The sequence below is a fragment of the Lathyrus oleraceus genome, chromosome 6, assembly GCF_024323335.1.
Source record: "Lathyrus oleraceus cultivar Zhongwan6 chromosome 6, CAAS_Psat_ZW6_1.0, whole genome shotgun sequence".
Taxonomy (NCBI): Eukaryota; Viridiplantae; Streptophyta; class Magnoliopsida; order Fabales; family Fabaceae; genus Lathyrus; species Lathyrus oleraceus.
The window spans coordinates 35,952,011-35,970,425 of NC_066584.1; the positions used below are offsets into that span (position 1 = coordinate 35,952,011).

At 35.3% G+C, this 18,415-nt stretch overlaps 1 protein-coding gene across 1 annotated transcript; it reads right to left on the minus strand.

Annotated features, from left to right (window-relative positions):
- Window positions 1-572: 572 nt before the first annotated feature.
- On the minus strand, window positions 573-3,817 carry LOC127092012 (E3 ubiquitin-protein ligase SINAT5). The gene is made up of 3 exons (XM_051030781.1): window positions 3,121-3,817; window positions 1,231-1,617; window positions 573-1,099 (listed from the first exon to the last, which is right to left on the minus strand). Exons 1-3 carry the CDS (start codon window positions 3,391-3,393, stop codon window positions 737-739), a joined length of 1,023 nt encoding a protein of 340 aa, XP_050886738.1. The 5' UTR covers window positions 3,394-3,817; the 3' UTR covers window positions 573-736.
- Between the last annotated feature and the right edge of the window lie 14,598 nt (window positions 3,818-18,415).

The following is an 18,415-nucleotide window of genomic DNA, read 5'->3' on the forward strand; positions in this document are numbered from 1 at the left end:
CTTAAGATTATGAGAATCTGGCTCGTAAACCTATCTATATAAATTCTTTATTTTTTTGATGTTACAAAAGTGCCACAAAAATCATTATAGAAATTCATTAAGTTAATCATGACAAGAACTCTAAAAGATATTTTATAGGAATGAAGGATTTAAATTCCATAATTTCTTGGAGTGCACGTTGTGTAATTGGTCATGAAACATCATTTCTAATTGAACTCAATCATTTTTTTAGCAAGTTATCTTAGGAACATCTCTAACTATCAATTTTGTAGGGTAACCAAACGTTGGATACATTCAAGGCGATGCATCTATTTTATTTTTGTGTGTGAACTAAGTATCCTCTACGCCTCTGCAATGTAGATAGAACTATAAATAGAGTACAAAGATCTCTAAAAAGTTTTAACGTATTTTCATAATATTCTAAGTAAAGTATAATTTTGAATTATGGAAAAATTCTCAAAGAATTGTCATGAGAATTGATTAGAGATAATTAGTGCTTGAATCATAATTAATTTGCGTGTAATTCTCTGTAAACTCTTTATATGAAAATGCTCCAACACTGGTCTAAATCATAGTTCCAAATCTTGTTTTATTACACAACTTGGAAAAACTGAAAATTTCAAAGCCATTATCTTAGTACTTTAATCTATTAGAGTTTACATAACATACACAAAGTTGGTGTAGTGTAGTGTAGTGTAGATATACATACATCACACACAGACAATAAAAACCCACATTAGCTGCAAAGATTTGGTATACACACCCCACCATCTGGATTCTGTTGTTCTTTCCATATTCTTCCTGTCACTCTTAGTTTCAGTTCTTTCCTATCACCACCAGAGAAAAATAGAGCCATATTTCGTTGAATTAGGAGTCCGTCGTGACTATCTCGGACTTTACGATGGCTGTCGCGGATACTCCGTGGTGTACCTTCCCAAATGAGTTTTCTACCATTGGCTCCAACTTCGAGGCTATATGTGTAGTTTCTAGCATCGTTCTCGTCTCCCATGAAACGGAGGAATGCCATGTAAACTGGAGCCATGCCTAGCTGGAAAGCTTCAAAGTGAAGGCAGAAGTATTGGCCGAAACAATGAAATACCTATCAATTAATCACCAAAAGAATAGATTACTATAGATCAGGCGATTAGCCGTCTGATTTTGATAAGGCGATTGTGTTATTGCGTGAGTAATAATGTGTAAAAGAAAAAAGATAGCTGTAAGCACACTTACAGTGAGCATCCAAGTAGCATTCTCGACATCGCGCGGATTTGACTTTACATAACGATGGTTGAATGTGCATCCTGTGTGCATGTCGACCTTATGATCATCCCTCAAATGTGCGACAAGGAAGTTAATATCACCAGCAGCGGAGCACTCTGATCCAGCGTAAGGACAAGTGTATGGTCTAAAATTGCAAACCGTCTCATGCTTGAGCTTGCTGTAGTATGGGAAGATTTCAGGACATCCGAGAGAGTAGTACTTGCATGGTAACTCGAGTGATTCGGCAACCTTCTCTAGTGCCAGACACCTGATATCTCCAAGCTCTTGTCTACAAGTCGGACATCGATTGTGCACTCTTGTTTTACATGTGGAACACAATGTGTGGCCGTTGTGGCACTGCAATAAAGCTATTTGTTACTTTCTTTCTTTTTCCTTTTTGGCAAATAAAGACTTTGTTTTCAGCATTTGTCAAGTTCCAGCTAATATGTTTCAATCATTATTAGTCGACTTTGGAAAATGTCAAAAGAGGAATTAAACAAAGAAAAGAAATGCATAAGCAAATATTAAACAACAATGCTTACTAGAGAAATCAATGCTAACTCCAACTAACAACGGTATAAATCAAACCGAATAGCTGAAGTTTAAATCAGAAGGTGTCACAACATCAAACCAAACCAAAAATATATTGGAATTGGAACAGTGCTAATTGCAGCTGAAATCTTAACTGAAGGTGTAAAACCTCCAAGCCAAACTGAAACAATACTGAGCAACGCTAACTGAAGCTGAAGCCTCGACTAGAAAGCGTAACATCTTCAAACCAAACGCTAGTTGCAGCTGAGGTCCTAATAAAAACTTATTGATGGTGGTGAGAGTGGCGTCATATATATGAACTAAATCAGAATGATAAATAGAGGTCCAGAAATAATTAAGACATAGCCAAAAAGTACTAAAATGCACCAATGTTGTCAAATTTTCGCCATGGCATTATAGCACGGGGAATTCCGTGCCCACTGCCATAATAGACCAGCACAACTTTTGTATCTGTCATATTTATATGGAGGACTTTTGGCCGGTCGCCAGAACCCACGGTTGATAGCACTGAACTATGTCTTCCAGTAAAAAAAAGGCACAGCAAAGAACAAAACCAGGCAAGAATCGTGAAAAGTGTATTGTAAACAGCATGATCAATAAACAATGTGCAGTAACATGTGTGAACAGTTACAAAATAATGGCAAAGAAGGTCCTTGAACACCCCCTCAAAAGGTGGACCGACAATCTAAAAGCCGCTCTAAACAAACCAGAAGGAGAAGCAAGTTCAATGAGTCCAAAGGCGCCAAAATACTGCTCTGGCAAGACGGTACATACTTTTCACTTGTCGGAAAACGTATGAAAATCGTAGTGGCGTGTGGGAGTGCATGAAGTAATCTTATTGGTTCAGGCTGATTTGCGGATGGCATATCTTCTGGTGTGGTGGCCATTGGCCTGAAACATGCCACCCAACAGCGGAAAACAGTGGTCAATAGAACCGGATTTGCCAGTAAATGTCATCGGAAAGTTGTGACCGGAAAATGCACTTCATCTCGAGAGTACGTACATAATCCTAGAACTTCAATTTTAACCTATACTACAAATGCTGGATGATCTTGTTAGACCTTATTCTAATTCTATATCCATAAATCAGGTACAACCACTATGATCAACCAAAACCTAATTGAAGACATCCTAAACCCCCTAAGCTTCAAAACAACAAATCAACTCCACACTAAGTTCATAACATTACAAAGCAAAAAATTTACCAAACAAGTCACAATAAGCATACAAAAAACAACCTTAACAAGCAATCACATACGACAAAAAAACACAAACAAGTGAAAAACTGAGTGAAAAAAAAAAGTAAACCTGATGAATTGGAGGATACATTGAATTGGTACAGACGGGACATTCCAACAACTCATGAACACTTGTAGCAGGAGCAATAGCTGTAGAACCAATAACATGATTAATGTTATTAGTGTTTCCTCCATTACGAGGTTTCAAGGAAGAAAACTCAGAGTGATGAGGATGATGTTGATGTGGATGTTGATATGGATGAGGATGAAGAATACGGTGTTGGATCTCATCTTCATCCATTCCATCGGAAGATGAAACACACTCAATGCTATCCAAGTCCATGATAATCAAAACTGAACCAAATCAAAAAAAAAAAAAAAAAAGAGAAATACCCAGTAATCAAAATCGAAAATTTCACCGTTTAAATTATCTGGGTATTTCTCTCTCTAGGTCTATCTTTTCTTTTCAATTTAAGAACAAGATAAGGAAGATGGTGGTCATGGATAGATGAGAAAAGTGGATTTTGATGAAACAAACACCATTATGTTGAAGAACATGTTCTTTTCTTCGAGTTCTTTCACTTTCTCTCTCTTACCGAGGTTGTCTCGTGTGTGAAGTGGGAGAGAGAAAGAGAGAGAAAGGAAAGAGAACCGTTGGATTATGATATTGAATTGGTGATTTATTGATCCAACGGTGGATGAGTTTTTTATTTATTTATTTTGTTTTACTAGTTTTGTTGTAAAGAGAAATAAAATCGAAAGGTTCGAAACTGACAAGAAAATGAATTCGTAACAATTTTACAACTAAAAGTATACACGTGTTTATTATGATGATGATTTGATGAGGAACAATGAATTGGTAATAAATTTGATTTGATTTAACAGTATCTTCTTTTATTATTATCATTATTATTTTTTATCAATATTATAATTATTTAATATAAATTTTTACTCAACTAACCTATTTTTTATCAATACTATAATTATTTAATATAAATTTTTACTCAACTAACCTATTTTTAAAAAAATAATAATTAAAAATAACTCATTTTTCATATCAATTCTCAAACTACCTATCTTTTAAGAGTTGGCGTCAAATAAATTGACGTCTGCTCTATAAATTAAAGAGGTGACGTCAATTGGATTGACTTATGTATCTGGTGTTGTCAATCCAATTGGCGTCTTTGTGTTAGGTTTTAAAGGGGCGCTAATTTGTCCGGCACCTATGTGTGTTGTGTAATTTTTTTTTTAAAAATAATGTATATTTTAGATAAAAGTCGAAATCGGACCAATTGATATTAATATTAATATGATTTACATATGAATACCATAAAGACTAATACCGTTGACCGGGATGATATAACCGACATCCGGTACCACATCCCTTAGCTACTCGAACGTGTGACCCTAATCCACGTTGATGATTCATCCAAGGTGTTTGAGGATTTGAGGACCCAGGAACATCACCACCTGCAATGAAGCGCTATCGTCATAGCTGAGTTCGCGACCCATGCCAGAGTAGTTGGGATGTGCTTGAGTTATTGGAGGGCGACCAGGACGATTGAAGGGAGACATTAGTGTAAATGATGCGTCGAGGAAAGGTTGAAATGATTGTTGTGGTGTTTGATAGCCATATGGTTGTTTCATCATCCATTGTGTATGCTTCACTTGCCTGGTCAAGATTCATTCAAGGCCCACTTGTTCATGGTCTATTATGGAGATTTCATTGGTATGTTTAACATTCACTTCATGGCCTTATATGTTCATCTTTTGCTTGTCTATGTTCATTGGTTCAAGCCCATTTCCATGATATCACAACTTTCACTTGATTCAATTCATCCTTAGCATTGCATCTGATCATATCCTCTAATCATATCCCCATGCCTAACCTATTTCATCTGGCCAATGCCATTCATGCCATTTGCATTGCCATTGTTGTTTGGTTCATGAATCTTTGATTATGATTTAGTTCATTGTACATCTTGGGTCTTGCTAGAATTTTTGTTCCATGTTTGGCATTGTCCATCCAAGTTATGGTCTTGTTCATTGATTCATGATTAGGTATTCATCAAGTTCATCACTTAGTCTATTCCATGTCATTTTCATTGGTGTTTGGTCCATGAATCGTTGGATAGGTTCTAATCATTGTTCATTTTGGTCCTTAGGTCTTGATTCATTCAAAATTCGTGTCCATTGATTCATGTTATCATGTTCATTCATTTCAATATCTTTCATATCCATACAATTCGTGTCAAACAGACATTGCATTCAAATATCAAATATCATTTCATACAATCACATCCAAAGTCGATACATGTACAAAGACTACAAAATTGACCATTTATACAACAGTTGACTTTTGGTCAACAATTGACTTTTTGCGCGACAACCATAATATTTTAAAAAAATATTTCTAACAGATTACAACAATCAAACTGATATCATTTGGTCTAAACAACATTTCTCTAGCATCGTTATCATTTTTTACTCGCACTCATCCATGTAAGGCATCGAGTCTCTCAATATTTCTAATTTTTCTCCTTCAGGTATGTTTCCGTCTAACCAACGAATCAACTCGCTTTGTAGTTGCTCGAAACGACAGATGTTCCAGAAGAGCATCTCCATCGGAGACTTATCTCTCAAATAAATCATTTTTCCATAGTGGCGACGAAGACGAACCATGTTTGCAATATAATGAAAAGAGATGTAGAAAATGAATCACACAACACCTTTATTTATACAAAAAAAATACGCAATACACAGACCGCGTCTCCTTTCCTTTTTTACACATGGACACCAATTGGATTGACAGCACCATGTGCATAAGCCAATCCAATCGGCGTCAGCTCTTTAATTTAAAGAGCAGACGCCAATTCATTTGACGTCACATCTTAAAAGTGTGGTAGTTTAAAAATTAATCTAAAAAATAAGTTATTTTGAAAAAAAATTGAAAAAGTAGATTAATTGAGTAAAATTTTCTATTTAATACTCACCAATTATAATAAAAGACAAAATCAAAAAACAATAAAAGTTTATAAATTTATTTATTTTTTAACTTTTTGAAACTTTTTACATACTGTGTTTTTCTAAAAAATATTGCTAAAGGTTAAATACTTTTATTATAAATAAAGTAAAAATATTAAATAAAGTATAAAAATTAATTTAAATTAAAAAGTAGTTTTTAAGAAAATCACTTATAATTAGGACGAGAGAAAATCATTTTTCTAAAATACAATATTTTTCAAAAAAAAAATCTAAAATAACCATATTTTTAAAAGAAACTATCAAAGTAATCATGTTTTAAATAAAATAAAAAAATCACAAGAGAAGTAGTCATATCATGTATGCCGCATGCTTATAGGTCATGCAACTACATGTGACGCATGCATCCTCTAAGAACATGCGTCACAGGCAATGGCTATTGTTGTCTTGTTATTTTTATTATTATTATTTTAACAACAAAATAATGTTTAATAAAATGTTTAATAAAAAATAAATTATAATATTATTCCAACAAATAATTACATAACGATTGGATAGAAATTTAATGACTCGTTCGATTGTATCGTCCACCAGTTCCACACCCCGACGCATTCGCTTGCCTTCGAGGTCTTCCACGATTTTCCTGAGGTGTTTGAGGTCTTCTAGTATTCACTTGAGCCAAATGTGGTTGGTGCGAGGTTCTTAAGATATATTATAATCATCCAACAAATCTTAGATCATGTCTCCCCAGTAGTTGGCGCTGCCGTAATTGAGTTTGGTACCCATGTTGTCGTAGTTGGATCGTGTTGGTTGGGTTATGTATTGACGGGCTGGTTGGATTGGTTGAATTAGGATGATGAATTGTTTTAGAAATGAAGCAATGATTCTTGTGGTGTTTGAAAGACATATGGTGGTTGGGTGCTTTGGCGATGTGATGTTTGGGTGCTTTGGTGGTGTGATATTTGGGTGTATATTGGTCGGGGGCTATGGTGAGACGAGGTAGAATCATATGCATTATTTAGGCTATAGTAAGATGTGGTGGGGGTATATTATTGTTGGTGGTATGAGTCATGCTCTTGGTTTGTGTTTGGGTGTGTTATATGAATTGGTTGTGAGGTTAGGTGTTTATAGGTCCGTAATCATGTTCGATTGGTGGTTGGATGCATCAGGTATGGTGATGTTGTGAGGTTGATTGTTAGGTTTGGATGGGTTGACATTGTTGTTGGATTTGGTAATGGTGTGAGGTTGGTTATTGGGCATGGGTTTGTTGTTGGACGTATGATGATGAAGCTTGTTGGCGTGGGTCAATCAAATACCTCGGGTCAGAAACAAACTGTGTCGTTGTAACTAACCTATACCAATTCATATAATTTTGAGTTAGTCTAGCATCTTGTATGATAGGTTCGTTTAAGATGTGTTGATATCGATGTTTCCATTAATGACACATCTCCCTAGCAAACTCTCTTCAATCGGAATAACTTTTTTGCGTATCGACTCTTAATTGATGTCATTGTCCTAAACACGTCGGGGGTCTGGGATTTGTTGTTGCATGTCAAACTGCAGTTTGACACTGTCACTCAGGTGCATCTCCATAGCAGTGAATATGATAATTGGTGTTTTTGTTGTCTAAACTACAACATCCTCGGAGTTAACCTCATGGTCAAAACCCAGATACGGTCTCCAAATAAACTGTATAAGAAAATACATGATTAGTATTGATTTTACATTGTATATTTTACATTATCAATGTCGGTTCGGTAAACCTAATATATAATTCATAAATTATATAAATATACAGTATTGATTTTAGGTTTTATGTTTTAAAAAAACTTAATGATATATGAAGTGAAAAAACCTATTAGATGTCAATAATGATATATGAATTATAAAAATAGATTTAATAACCTTTTTGTCTTATGTCAGATTTCAAATATTTTCATTTAAAATTTTGTTGTTTTATATTCCCTTCGTCCCAAACTATAAAACTCTTTAAAAAAATTATTCTAAATTGCAAATTACTCTACAATTTCAATACAACATTATTAATTTTTTCTAATATATCATTTTGTATCAATTTATTTAAAAAAATTATATTTCACATATATTAAGAAAATTTAAATTTTGTATTTTTTAAAACCTATTTTATGAAAAGATGTCAAAACAATTTTGGTTGAATGTTATTTATGAAAAAAATGAGAAATAATTGAATTTTTTTTATTACAGTAATGGCCTAAGCCCAAAGAAACAAAACTAAACTACTCATTTAGGGAAAACACTCCCAAGAGCATCTTTGTGAAAAATATCATAAAGAAAATTTGGAACATCTTCTCAGAACATCCTTGATTGCATATTTTTTAATCTGGTTTTTGTTAACAAATTCGCACACAAGTTTGTTTCTCTATACTTATGGAACACTTTAACTTCCTTATGCAACTTCATACATTTCTAAATTTGCTTAATCAAGTCATAACCTTCTTTATCTCTCATTATTCCTGAGTCCATAACTTTAGCAACCGTCTTTGAATCCACACAAAGCTCCACTTTCCTGTAACCAAAATTCTGAGTTAACCTTAAACCTTCTAAGACTCCCTAAAGCTCCACTCGAAACTCATTACATCGTCCCACATTTGTGTAGAAACCATTTTTACACTTTCCCTTATTGTCCCGAATAATGCCTCTACAACCCGCTCTTTTATTAGCAATACTAGATCCATTCGTATAAATTTTATCCAACCATCATTTCGAGCTTTCCATCCTACTAAAGTAGTTGTTCTCTCTCCATTCGTAACCAAATATCTATAAATTAGTGCAACATCATACTCACTTATACTTCCTTGTACATAGTTGTTCGGACAAAACGGTATTTCGTAATGATAATTACATACCTCCTTATCACACCACCACCACAAACTATGACATCCTACTGACAAAACAGTCTTTCATAATGATCATCATGCACCTCTTATATCATCTGAGACTCGATCACTCCAAAGTTGTCTAGCTTTCTGACAATACCTAAATACGTGAAGTGTAGACTCGCACATGTTCCCACACAACTTACATTATGCTTCATCCAAACCTACCAGGCTTTTTTGTTGGTTGGTTAGCAATCGATCATACCTCAACAACCAAACAAATGTCTTCATGTGGTCTTGAATTTTGAGGTTCCATATACTCCTCCATCCATCATCATTATTGTTTTGCTCCTCATGAACCAAACGACTATACATAAACTTTATTGATTCTCCGTTAATTCCATTTCCTGTGATAATAACTTCATCACTGCCATAATCACTCTAAGGTGGCAGAAGTTCTCTAATTTTATGTATAATCGTCTCCGAAAGCCAATTATATCATACACCCCACTTCCAGTCACCATCATAATCAACCAGGTCCCTAAGCTTTATGTTCTCCAGATTATGCAAAATTTGCAAGTTCATGTCTTGAAGGATCATACTCGATTATATCCAACAATCTGACCAAGGGCTAATTGTATCTCCATCACCAATGCTCTAACAAGCCAATTTAAGCACTTTAGGTTTTAAACTTATAATATCTCTCCATAATTTAGACTCAGTACTTCACGAGGTGCACTCCAACATGTTAGACACTTTACATTTTTTTTTTCAGAACATTACACAAAAAATCTTCTTCCCCACTTATCAGCTTTCACATTAGCTTCATGCCATAAGCTTTATTCATTTGGTCTAGCTTGTTAAGACCCAAGCTACCTTCATGTTTGCATGTCGTAACCGTATCCCAATTAATAGCATGATAAATTCTTTTAGCTTTTGTATCTCTCCATATAAAGTCCTGCTGCAACCTGTGAATGTCCTTAATGCAGGCTTTAGAAAGGTTGTTAGTCATCATAGGATATACCAAAATTACCTCAAGCACGATTTTGGCCAATGTAATTCGGCCTGCAAAGGAAAGATGGTTAGTTTTTCAACCTTCTACCTTGGTTAATTCTCTATGTCACTACTTGGGGTCTCATATTCCTATTCAACCAGTGTAGGTCATGTTGTGTTTTTATCCATAGTCTATCAGCGGGTTAATTTGTAGGTCATGTTGTGTTTTTATCCATAGTCTATCGGCGAGTGGTTGTAAGGTTGGGATAAGTGGCATAATGCTTGAGACCACCATATGTGTTCATGTGGCACTTTATCCTCTTTTGTTGAGTTAATGATATTAACTTTTTATAAGGACTTACAAAGTGAGTAAATCTTCCAATGTGGGACTTTATCTCATGCATTTATTAACATTAACTCACTTCTACCATTTGTCATTTTGGAACACACTTGTATTTAATAAATTACAACACAAGTCTCATGGTGTCTCAGGAACTAATTTCTCTTCCATTTCAACTTCATGATGCAATTTTTAATTCATTTCTTAACTTTTAATCTCATTATCCTTAATATCCTTAGGCCTTCCTTATTTTTCTACTATTTTGCTTGGACCTTCTTCAAAAGCATAATGCAAATCTACCGGTCTCATCATGATGCTCCATCTCCCACTTGGATCACCTTTCGAGCCATCTGATTTGTTTCCCTGTGATATCTTATATTTTCCACGTGTTGTTTTTTTTCCTCTATTTGTTTTTTTTCATGTTTGTTATTGACCGTGTCTTCCTTATTTTTAATTAATTGGTTGTTCCCTCCGCTTGTAATTCTTTTTTATTTCCCCTTTAAAGTCACTTTTTCTGCCCTATTGATTCCATTTTTTCTGCTTTTAAAACTTATTATCCTGTGTGTTGCCAATTTATCTCAGTGAAATATTCCCATTAATCTGGTTTCTCATTAGTTGATTTTCTCACCGCCATTATCCATTTTTTCATTAATAATGGTAATTTATCCCTCTCCTGTCCCGATTGGTCATCATCCTTTACCGTAATTGGCTCAAGGCTCATAATTACCATTAGTCTTCTCATTAATTTTAGACTTTCATCATTAAGAGCTGCAAATCTGGATCCGACGGCATTTTTATCAATATTAACTACCGCTTGAGTTTGGTTTCTCAAAGTGTTATCATCTTCCTTCCTATTTTCTACTTTTGAACCACCTTCCATGGCCCTACATTATTTTCAGTTTTGGCATCATTACCATATCGATTACACATTTATTTTGTTTTGGATTTTTCCATATTCCACGGGTGTTAATTGATTACACCAAAACTATAATCCATTACATAGCTATTATATTCCAAACTTATTCAAAACACCAGGGTGGTAATTGATTACACCAAAACTATAATCGATTACACACCAATTCAGTTTCATAAATAGCTTAGATTTCGCACATGTAATAGATTACTCAACAGATTAGGTCAAGTTCCAACATTCCAATCCGCAATCAAACAAACCCTAACATATTTTAACATGTCAATAGTACCAAAACACAACAAGAACATCACATGCAATTAGATTTACTCAACATCTGTTTATTCAATGAATTTCCACCAATTTTTCTTCAAGGTTTCTTATGAAGACCATGGTATCACAACATGCAAGGAGGGAAACTCATAAATTCAATTCACACAATAAGGGATATCATGAATTTTATACTAACACATATGACAAGTAGTCATTAACCTGTGTTGCATAGGGACGGGTAAGTACCCGGTACAGTACGTACCGATATATTTTTAGAAAAATTAAGGTACGGGTATGTTAGTATAAATTTTTTAAATACAATTATAAAAATAATAAAGGAGTTATATTGTTTAAATAACAACAAACCATTAAAATTATAAAACAATTTGTTTAAAAAAAGTTAATATCTACGCAATAACATATATAAATCACACTTAAAAAGTATCCATAAATCATAAAATCATGGTTGAATATCAACATTTTTCTCTCTAATATCTCTAAAAAGAACGACTTCTAGTTCAGGTTTATTGAGAGAAAGACTAACAACTTCAAAAATATCAACTACATCAAATAGATCTCATTCATCTCCACAAATATCTCATATTTTTGTTGCTCAAACATTATAAACCTTAATATGAGAAGACAGAGATTTATATGAACAAAAATTATATCCTCAACCCTCTTTGAATTGAGTCTATTCCTTTTCAATAAGTGAATAAATCTAACTGTGTTTCAATTTCTCTCCAAAGAAGATGAAGAACTTGGTTGTGAAAGAAATTTTTTATTTCTAAATAGAATAACTAACCTAATTTTTACTTAGGAAAAAAAGTCCAAACTATACCATCCGAAAAAAAATTTAAAAAAAGTTGGGTACGTGGTACCTAATGTGTACCGGTTGGTATATCAACTTTAAAAAAAAACTGGTACGGCTTCGATGCGTACCGTACGAGTATCGGTACATACCGGGTAACAGTACTTTATCTAAAATGGAATATCCGTGCTTCAGAGCCATTAACACAAGCCATGCAAGAATTTAATTAATCATGGGATTAAATTCCCTTTCCCCAACATGCATTTTCTACTTTTGATGTTAATCCTCAATCAAGACCTAACTAGAACCCACATCAAACTTGAAGATTTTGACTTGAAGCTTGAAAGGGATGAAGATGGTGGAGATGCTGAAAAGGGTGATGATCAATTTGCTTGCTTTGGCTCTTCTTCTCTAAGAAACCTTCCGGGATTCCACATGCAAGATAAATGGTTATGATCAAAGCTTATTTCTCTCTTCCTTCTTCAAAAAATTTGACCTCCCTTCTCTCTCACTACTCTCTTCTTTTCTTCTCAAGATTTCTTGTTTTAGAAATAGAAGACAATTGAGAAATGATGGAAGTATCTTCCATTTTGCCAATTATAATGCCCAACCAAATGTCCAATATGACATTGGTAATTATTCCAATTTACTAATGATTGTCACCACTTTCAAATGAGGGATTAAAGACTTGATTAGGGTTTTAAAATCTCCTCATTAAGATATTAATCCATTATTAAGAGAATGATTATTTCTATTAGATTGTGAAAATTTTACCTTGTACCCCTACGCTTAGCCTCATACCCCTACAAAATTTTAAAAATTCTCATTCTACCCTTAATTGATTTTAACCAATTTACCATTTCATTTTTACCATTCAGTTGAAAATTTCAGAAATTACACTTTCACACCCCTCGCACCGGAACTCCTGCAAAAAGACTTCCGGTATGTATTTTTCCCAAACCGGAAGACTTGAAGAATGACTTCCGGAACACACCAAAAACCAAACCAGAACACTTCATGAAAGAGTTCCGGTTCAATCAGAAAAAAATTACAAACCGGAACACTTCTTGAAAGAGTTCCGGTAAACAAATTTACACATACCGGAACTCTTTGGAGAAGAGTTCCGGTTTATATGATATGTGTTCTGGAACTCTTTCATGAAGTGTTCCGGTTTGCTTTTTTTTTTTTAATTATTTTTTTTTTAATCTGTTTTTTATTTTGCAGGAATGGAAAATCTTCCCCAAATATGTGTAGATACTACTGATGTGTTTATAACGACGAAAAGATTTGGTACACGAGAAGGGGTTATTAGATGGATTAAAGAGGTTGGAATCGATAATAAAGTAACTGTTATCATCAGTCGTTCAGATACTGAAACGGGGAAGAGAGGGAAAAGTAACAAAATAATATTTGGTTGTGATAAAGGTGGGAAACACAAGATTACTAATAGTGGTACCCAAAGTGCGTCCAAGAAATGTGGATGCCCATTTAAAATCAGGTCAACTCCGGCGAAAGATGGATCTGGTTGGAAGATTGATGTAAAATGTGGGTTACATAATCATGGTTTACCTGATAGATTAGAAGATCATTCGTTTATTGGTAGGTTGACCACAGATGAGAAGCAACATGTCGATGATTTGGCAAAGAGACATGTACCACCTAGACACATATTGCTTTCCTTGCAAGACCGATATCCTGAGAATGTCACTCGGATTACGCAAGTATACAAGCATAAGAGTGTGATACAAAGAGAGATAAGAGGTCCTAGGAGTGAGATATAACATTTGTTTAAGCTTATTGAGGATGCAGGCTATGTCTATTGGAGTAGAAAAAAGGATGACTCAGAAGTGGTGAGAGAGATATTTTGGGCACATCCTGATTCGGTTAAGTTGTTGAATATTTTTCCGATTGTGTTAGTTATGGATAGCACCTACAAGACAAACAAATATAGACAACCTTTGTTTGAAATTGTTGGCATGACATCGACCGAGTTGACTTTTGCTGTTGGATTTGCGTATATGGAGTCTGAGCAAACAGAGAATTTTTGTTGGGTATTGGAGAAATTAAAAGAGTTGTTTGTGAAGAAAGACATGTGTCCACAAGTGATTTTGACAGATAGAGATTTTGCTTTGATGAAAGCAATTGAAATTGTGTTTCCCGGGTCGATTAATTTGCTATGTAGATTTCACATTAACAAAAACGTTGGTGCCAAATGCAAACAACATGTGGTGAATGACCTGCAAAAGACGATAGACACATTATGGATGGAAGTTGTCTGGGCTAGTGATGAGGTTGAGTATGGTCAACGATTGCATCAACTTGAGCAAGCATGTGTCGGTTATAGTGGATTTATTAGTTATGTGAAAGACACATGGTTGACTCCACATAGGCATAGATTTGTTGGAGCATGGATTAATCGAGTGCTACATTTGGGTAACACAACGACTAATCGGTACATCTTATAATTTTTATGTGTGTCATACGGTGAACTGACTTTGAATGTGCTTTTGCTTTGGAAAGCAAATGTCGCGGATAGCAAGAGTCGCCACCGACTTTTCTTTTATCCCATAAGGAAAGGTGGAAAAGAACAGGAAAGACCTTAATTAGATTTTGGGTTCGGGAGGTACGTTATACAAAGGGAAGGTGTTAGCACCCTTTGTATCCATGGTTATCCATGGGCTCTTGATTGCTTGATCACTTATGTTATTTTTCTTGTCTGAAAAAGTGTTTGTGAACTGCTTAGAAAATGTTTTGAAAAAGAGAGTTTAACTTTGTAATGATTCTTGTACAAATGTATACAAAGTGTTTATCTCGTTTAATTTTGAAAGTTGTTTAGAAAAATATAACTTGGCAATGATTCTAGTATGAATGTATACCAAGTGGTGATTTTCTAATAGATGTTTTGCAAAGTGTGAGGTGTGAAAAGTATTTTAAGTTGTGATTCAGCATTTAAGAGTTATACCTACCCCAAGGTCTTTATGGGTATTTTCCTATCCTTATGAGGGTAAAACTGTCCTTACTATTGAGAAGTAAGTAGTCTTATCCTTTGGATGTAAAGGGTCATCGTAGGGTCATCGTAGGGTCATTGAAGGCAACATTTGTAAGGATACCTTAGCATTCGAAGGGACGATCATCATTTAACCGTAGGCTACAGCGACGGGTCATCGAGGGACAAAATCATATATTCGCAGGCAACATCCGAGGGACTATGATTTATCTTAAAGGGACATGATGATTTAATCGAAGGGTCTTTGCTAAGTGTATCCCCACATTCGCGGGACATGACCGTAATACCGTAAGGCGACAAAGAGAGGTCCAAGATCACATATTCAAAGGCAATATTTTATAATCAATTAGGTAATTAGGATGAATTTCCACAAGGGTATCCCACAAATAAAGTGGAATACCTAGCATGCTACCTTTTCCGGGAATATGGGAACCCTTACAAAATTCAGCAAACAGGTCAGAATACCAAATCAGGGTGCAACCGAGAGTTGCACCAAACCAAAAGGAATCATAACTGTAATAATGTCAGGTAAACCATGCATGGTTACAATAAAACATGTCAGATTAGCAAAAATCAGCGACTGTCATGTTCGCTGCTGCCTCGCCTAGCGAGGGCCTGGCGAACGCTCGCTACATGTTCGCTTAGCGATGTGCTAGCGAACGGCTGCGGGTTTTGAATTTTAGAACAGTACGATTTCAGCAAGCTTCAAACCCTATGGCATCCATTATAGCAATTACATGGTTAAACATTCAAGATATTCAGACATATTTAAACCCACAGGCAAAACCTCAAATATATTCATGAATTCAATTATGATATCACATGTAAATTAAGAACATAAAGCGGTAATAGTAATGCAAACCTGTTTGCAATTGAATTGCAACCTTGAATTGGCAAGTCACTCTTAGGGTTGGCGCTGGATTGAGTTGGGCGGAGGTAACCTTTATGCAGATGAGTTTCCTTCAGGGTTTCCTTTAGGGTTGCTCTGAATTCTCTGGGTTAGCCTCCAGGGTTTGTTGTGCCTTCTCTGTTTTCCTTCTCCTCCTTTTTTTTTCTGACTGAAGTTGTGGTATTTATAATGCTTTTTGTGACCTAATGGGCTCAGAATGAAGCCCAAAAATTCTGGTATTCGCAAGCTTCGCTAGGCGAGTGGTGTAGCGAAGGGTTCGCTAGGCGAAGGATTTGCTCGCCTAGCGAGCAAGCCAGTTTAGGTCATTTTCTGGATTTGGCCACCTGTATGCTGGGTCTTTGTTCCCTTAAGATCAATGTCTTGAAAAACAAGTTGGAATGCCTTGAAAAATGCCTTGCAAAATTAACGGGCAAATTTTGGGGTATGACAATGTGTTATTTTTATATGTGATATTATTTCTATGTATTTTTTATGTGTTATTTTCAATATTTTTAGGGTTGAATCTGCTCATTGGAAGTTAAAGCAGATGTTAGGAAACAGTATAGGTGACATGGTCAAATGTTGGGAAGCCATGAATAACAACTTGAGGTTACAACTGGGAAACATTAGAGCTTCTTTTCAAAAGAGTTTTTACGAAGTTGAGCACGCGCACGTAAGTCTCTTTTATGGTTATTTGCGTGGTTCCGTATCTCGAGTTGCTTTGAGACGTATTGCTGAAGAGTTATTGAGAGTTGATTATGTTGGAACTAACAGGCAAATATGTGGTTGTACTCTTAGAACATCTTATGGGTTACCTTGTGCTTATGAGTTAGCCAGATACACACTAGGTGGTATACTGATACCCATTGATGTTGTTCATGTTCATTGGAGGAAACTAACTATGGAAGTTGAGTTAGAGGTAGGTGAAGATGATGGATCAGAGGTGGATATGACTTCTGCAATGGATGAATTGTGGAGACGATTAGGTCATTAGATGTTATTGGGAAAAGGGCATTAAAGAGTAGGGTATGTGAACTAGCATACCCAACAATGACTCCACTGTGTCCACCACCTGAGAAACTAAAAACCAAAGGAGGAGTGAAGAAGAAAGGGAAAAAACCAGCAGAATGTGATGTTTATAGGGACCCTTCGTATCATGAGTATGTTGATAAGGCATCTCAATCTTCACAAAGGCAATCTCAACCATCACAGACTTCGAAGAAGATAAAATTATCAAAGAAGCAACCACAATTCATTCTTCAATTTCCTAATGATATTAGGTAATACATTAAAGATGTAGTTAATGTTAAATCAGATGGTAATTGTGGATTTAGAGTCATTGCATCATTGCATGGATATGGTGAGGATGGTTGGCCAATGGTTCGCAGAGAGTTGGGGTTGGAAATAATAGATAAGGATAGGTCAACTTTGTATGACAAGTTATTTTCTAATCGGTTGTCAGAAGTGAGAGAATCTTTGATGATAGAATCTTTTGGTTCACAGCCACCTGAAAAATGGTTGAGTCTACCAGATACGGGTACGTATTTATATGCCTAAATATTTTAACTATTTCAATGTATTTTTTATATGACTTAATATTTTAATTATTTTACTTTATCAGGTTAACATGAAAGAGGGGTTTCCATTGCCACCGGTCACATTAGATTGGAAGAAATTTCGGTCTCATACAGCAACTACTTGGATGTTAGGATTTGCAGGACGTATGCAACATTGGCAATTACTTACACTTGTATTAGCATGAATATGTACTCAAAACATAAATATGTAATCAAAACATGAATTTTATATTATGTCTACTATATTCAGTTATAAAACTTAATACATAAATCAATGTGAACGAGAAATATGCAAAGCTTCAAATAAATTAGCAAAATGTGGATCTTCCTCTTCGGCATTAACCTGTCTCAGATAGCGATGAATCAATGTAGATACACGAACCCAATCAGGATCAGATGGCCCTGCGTCATATACAGGAACTGGTACCTCTCTAGGATCGTCACGATGGGGAGGGACCAACCGTGGATGGGAAACACAATAATACCACTCCAGATAACCATCTTCTACCTCAGATGGAGTGGTGGCCACGGTAGATGAACCGATCACAGCGATAACACTCTGATGGTAACTGATCCAATCAACATCAATATCTGTCGCCATCATACAATCCAGAGGTGGGGATGAAACATATTGCCTATACCCGAACTGACGTAAACATCTGTCAGGCATGTATGGAACAACTGTTTCACCCCACTTCAAACAGCCCTTGTAAAGACATATCTCATCA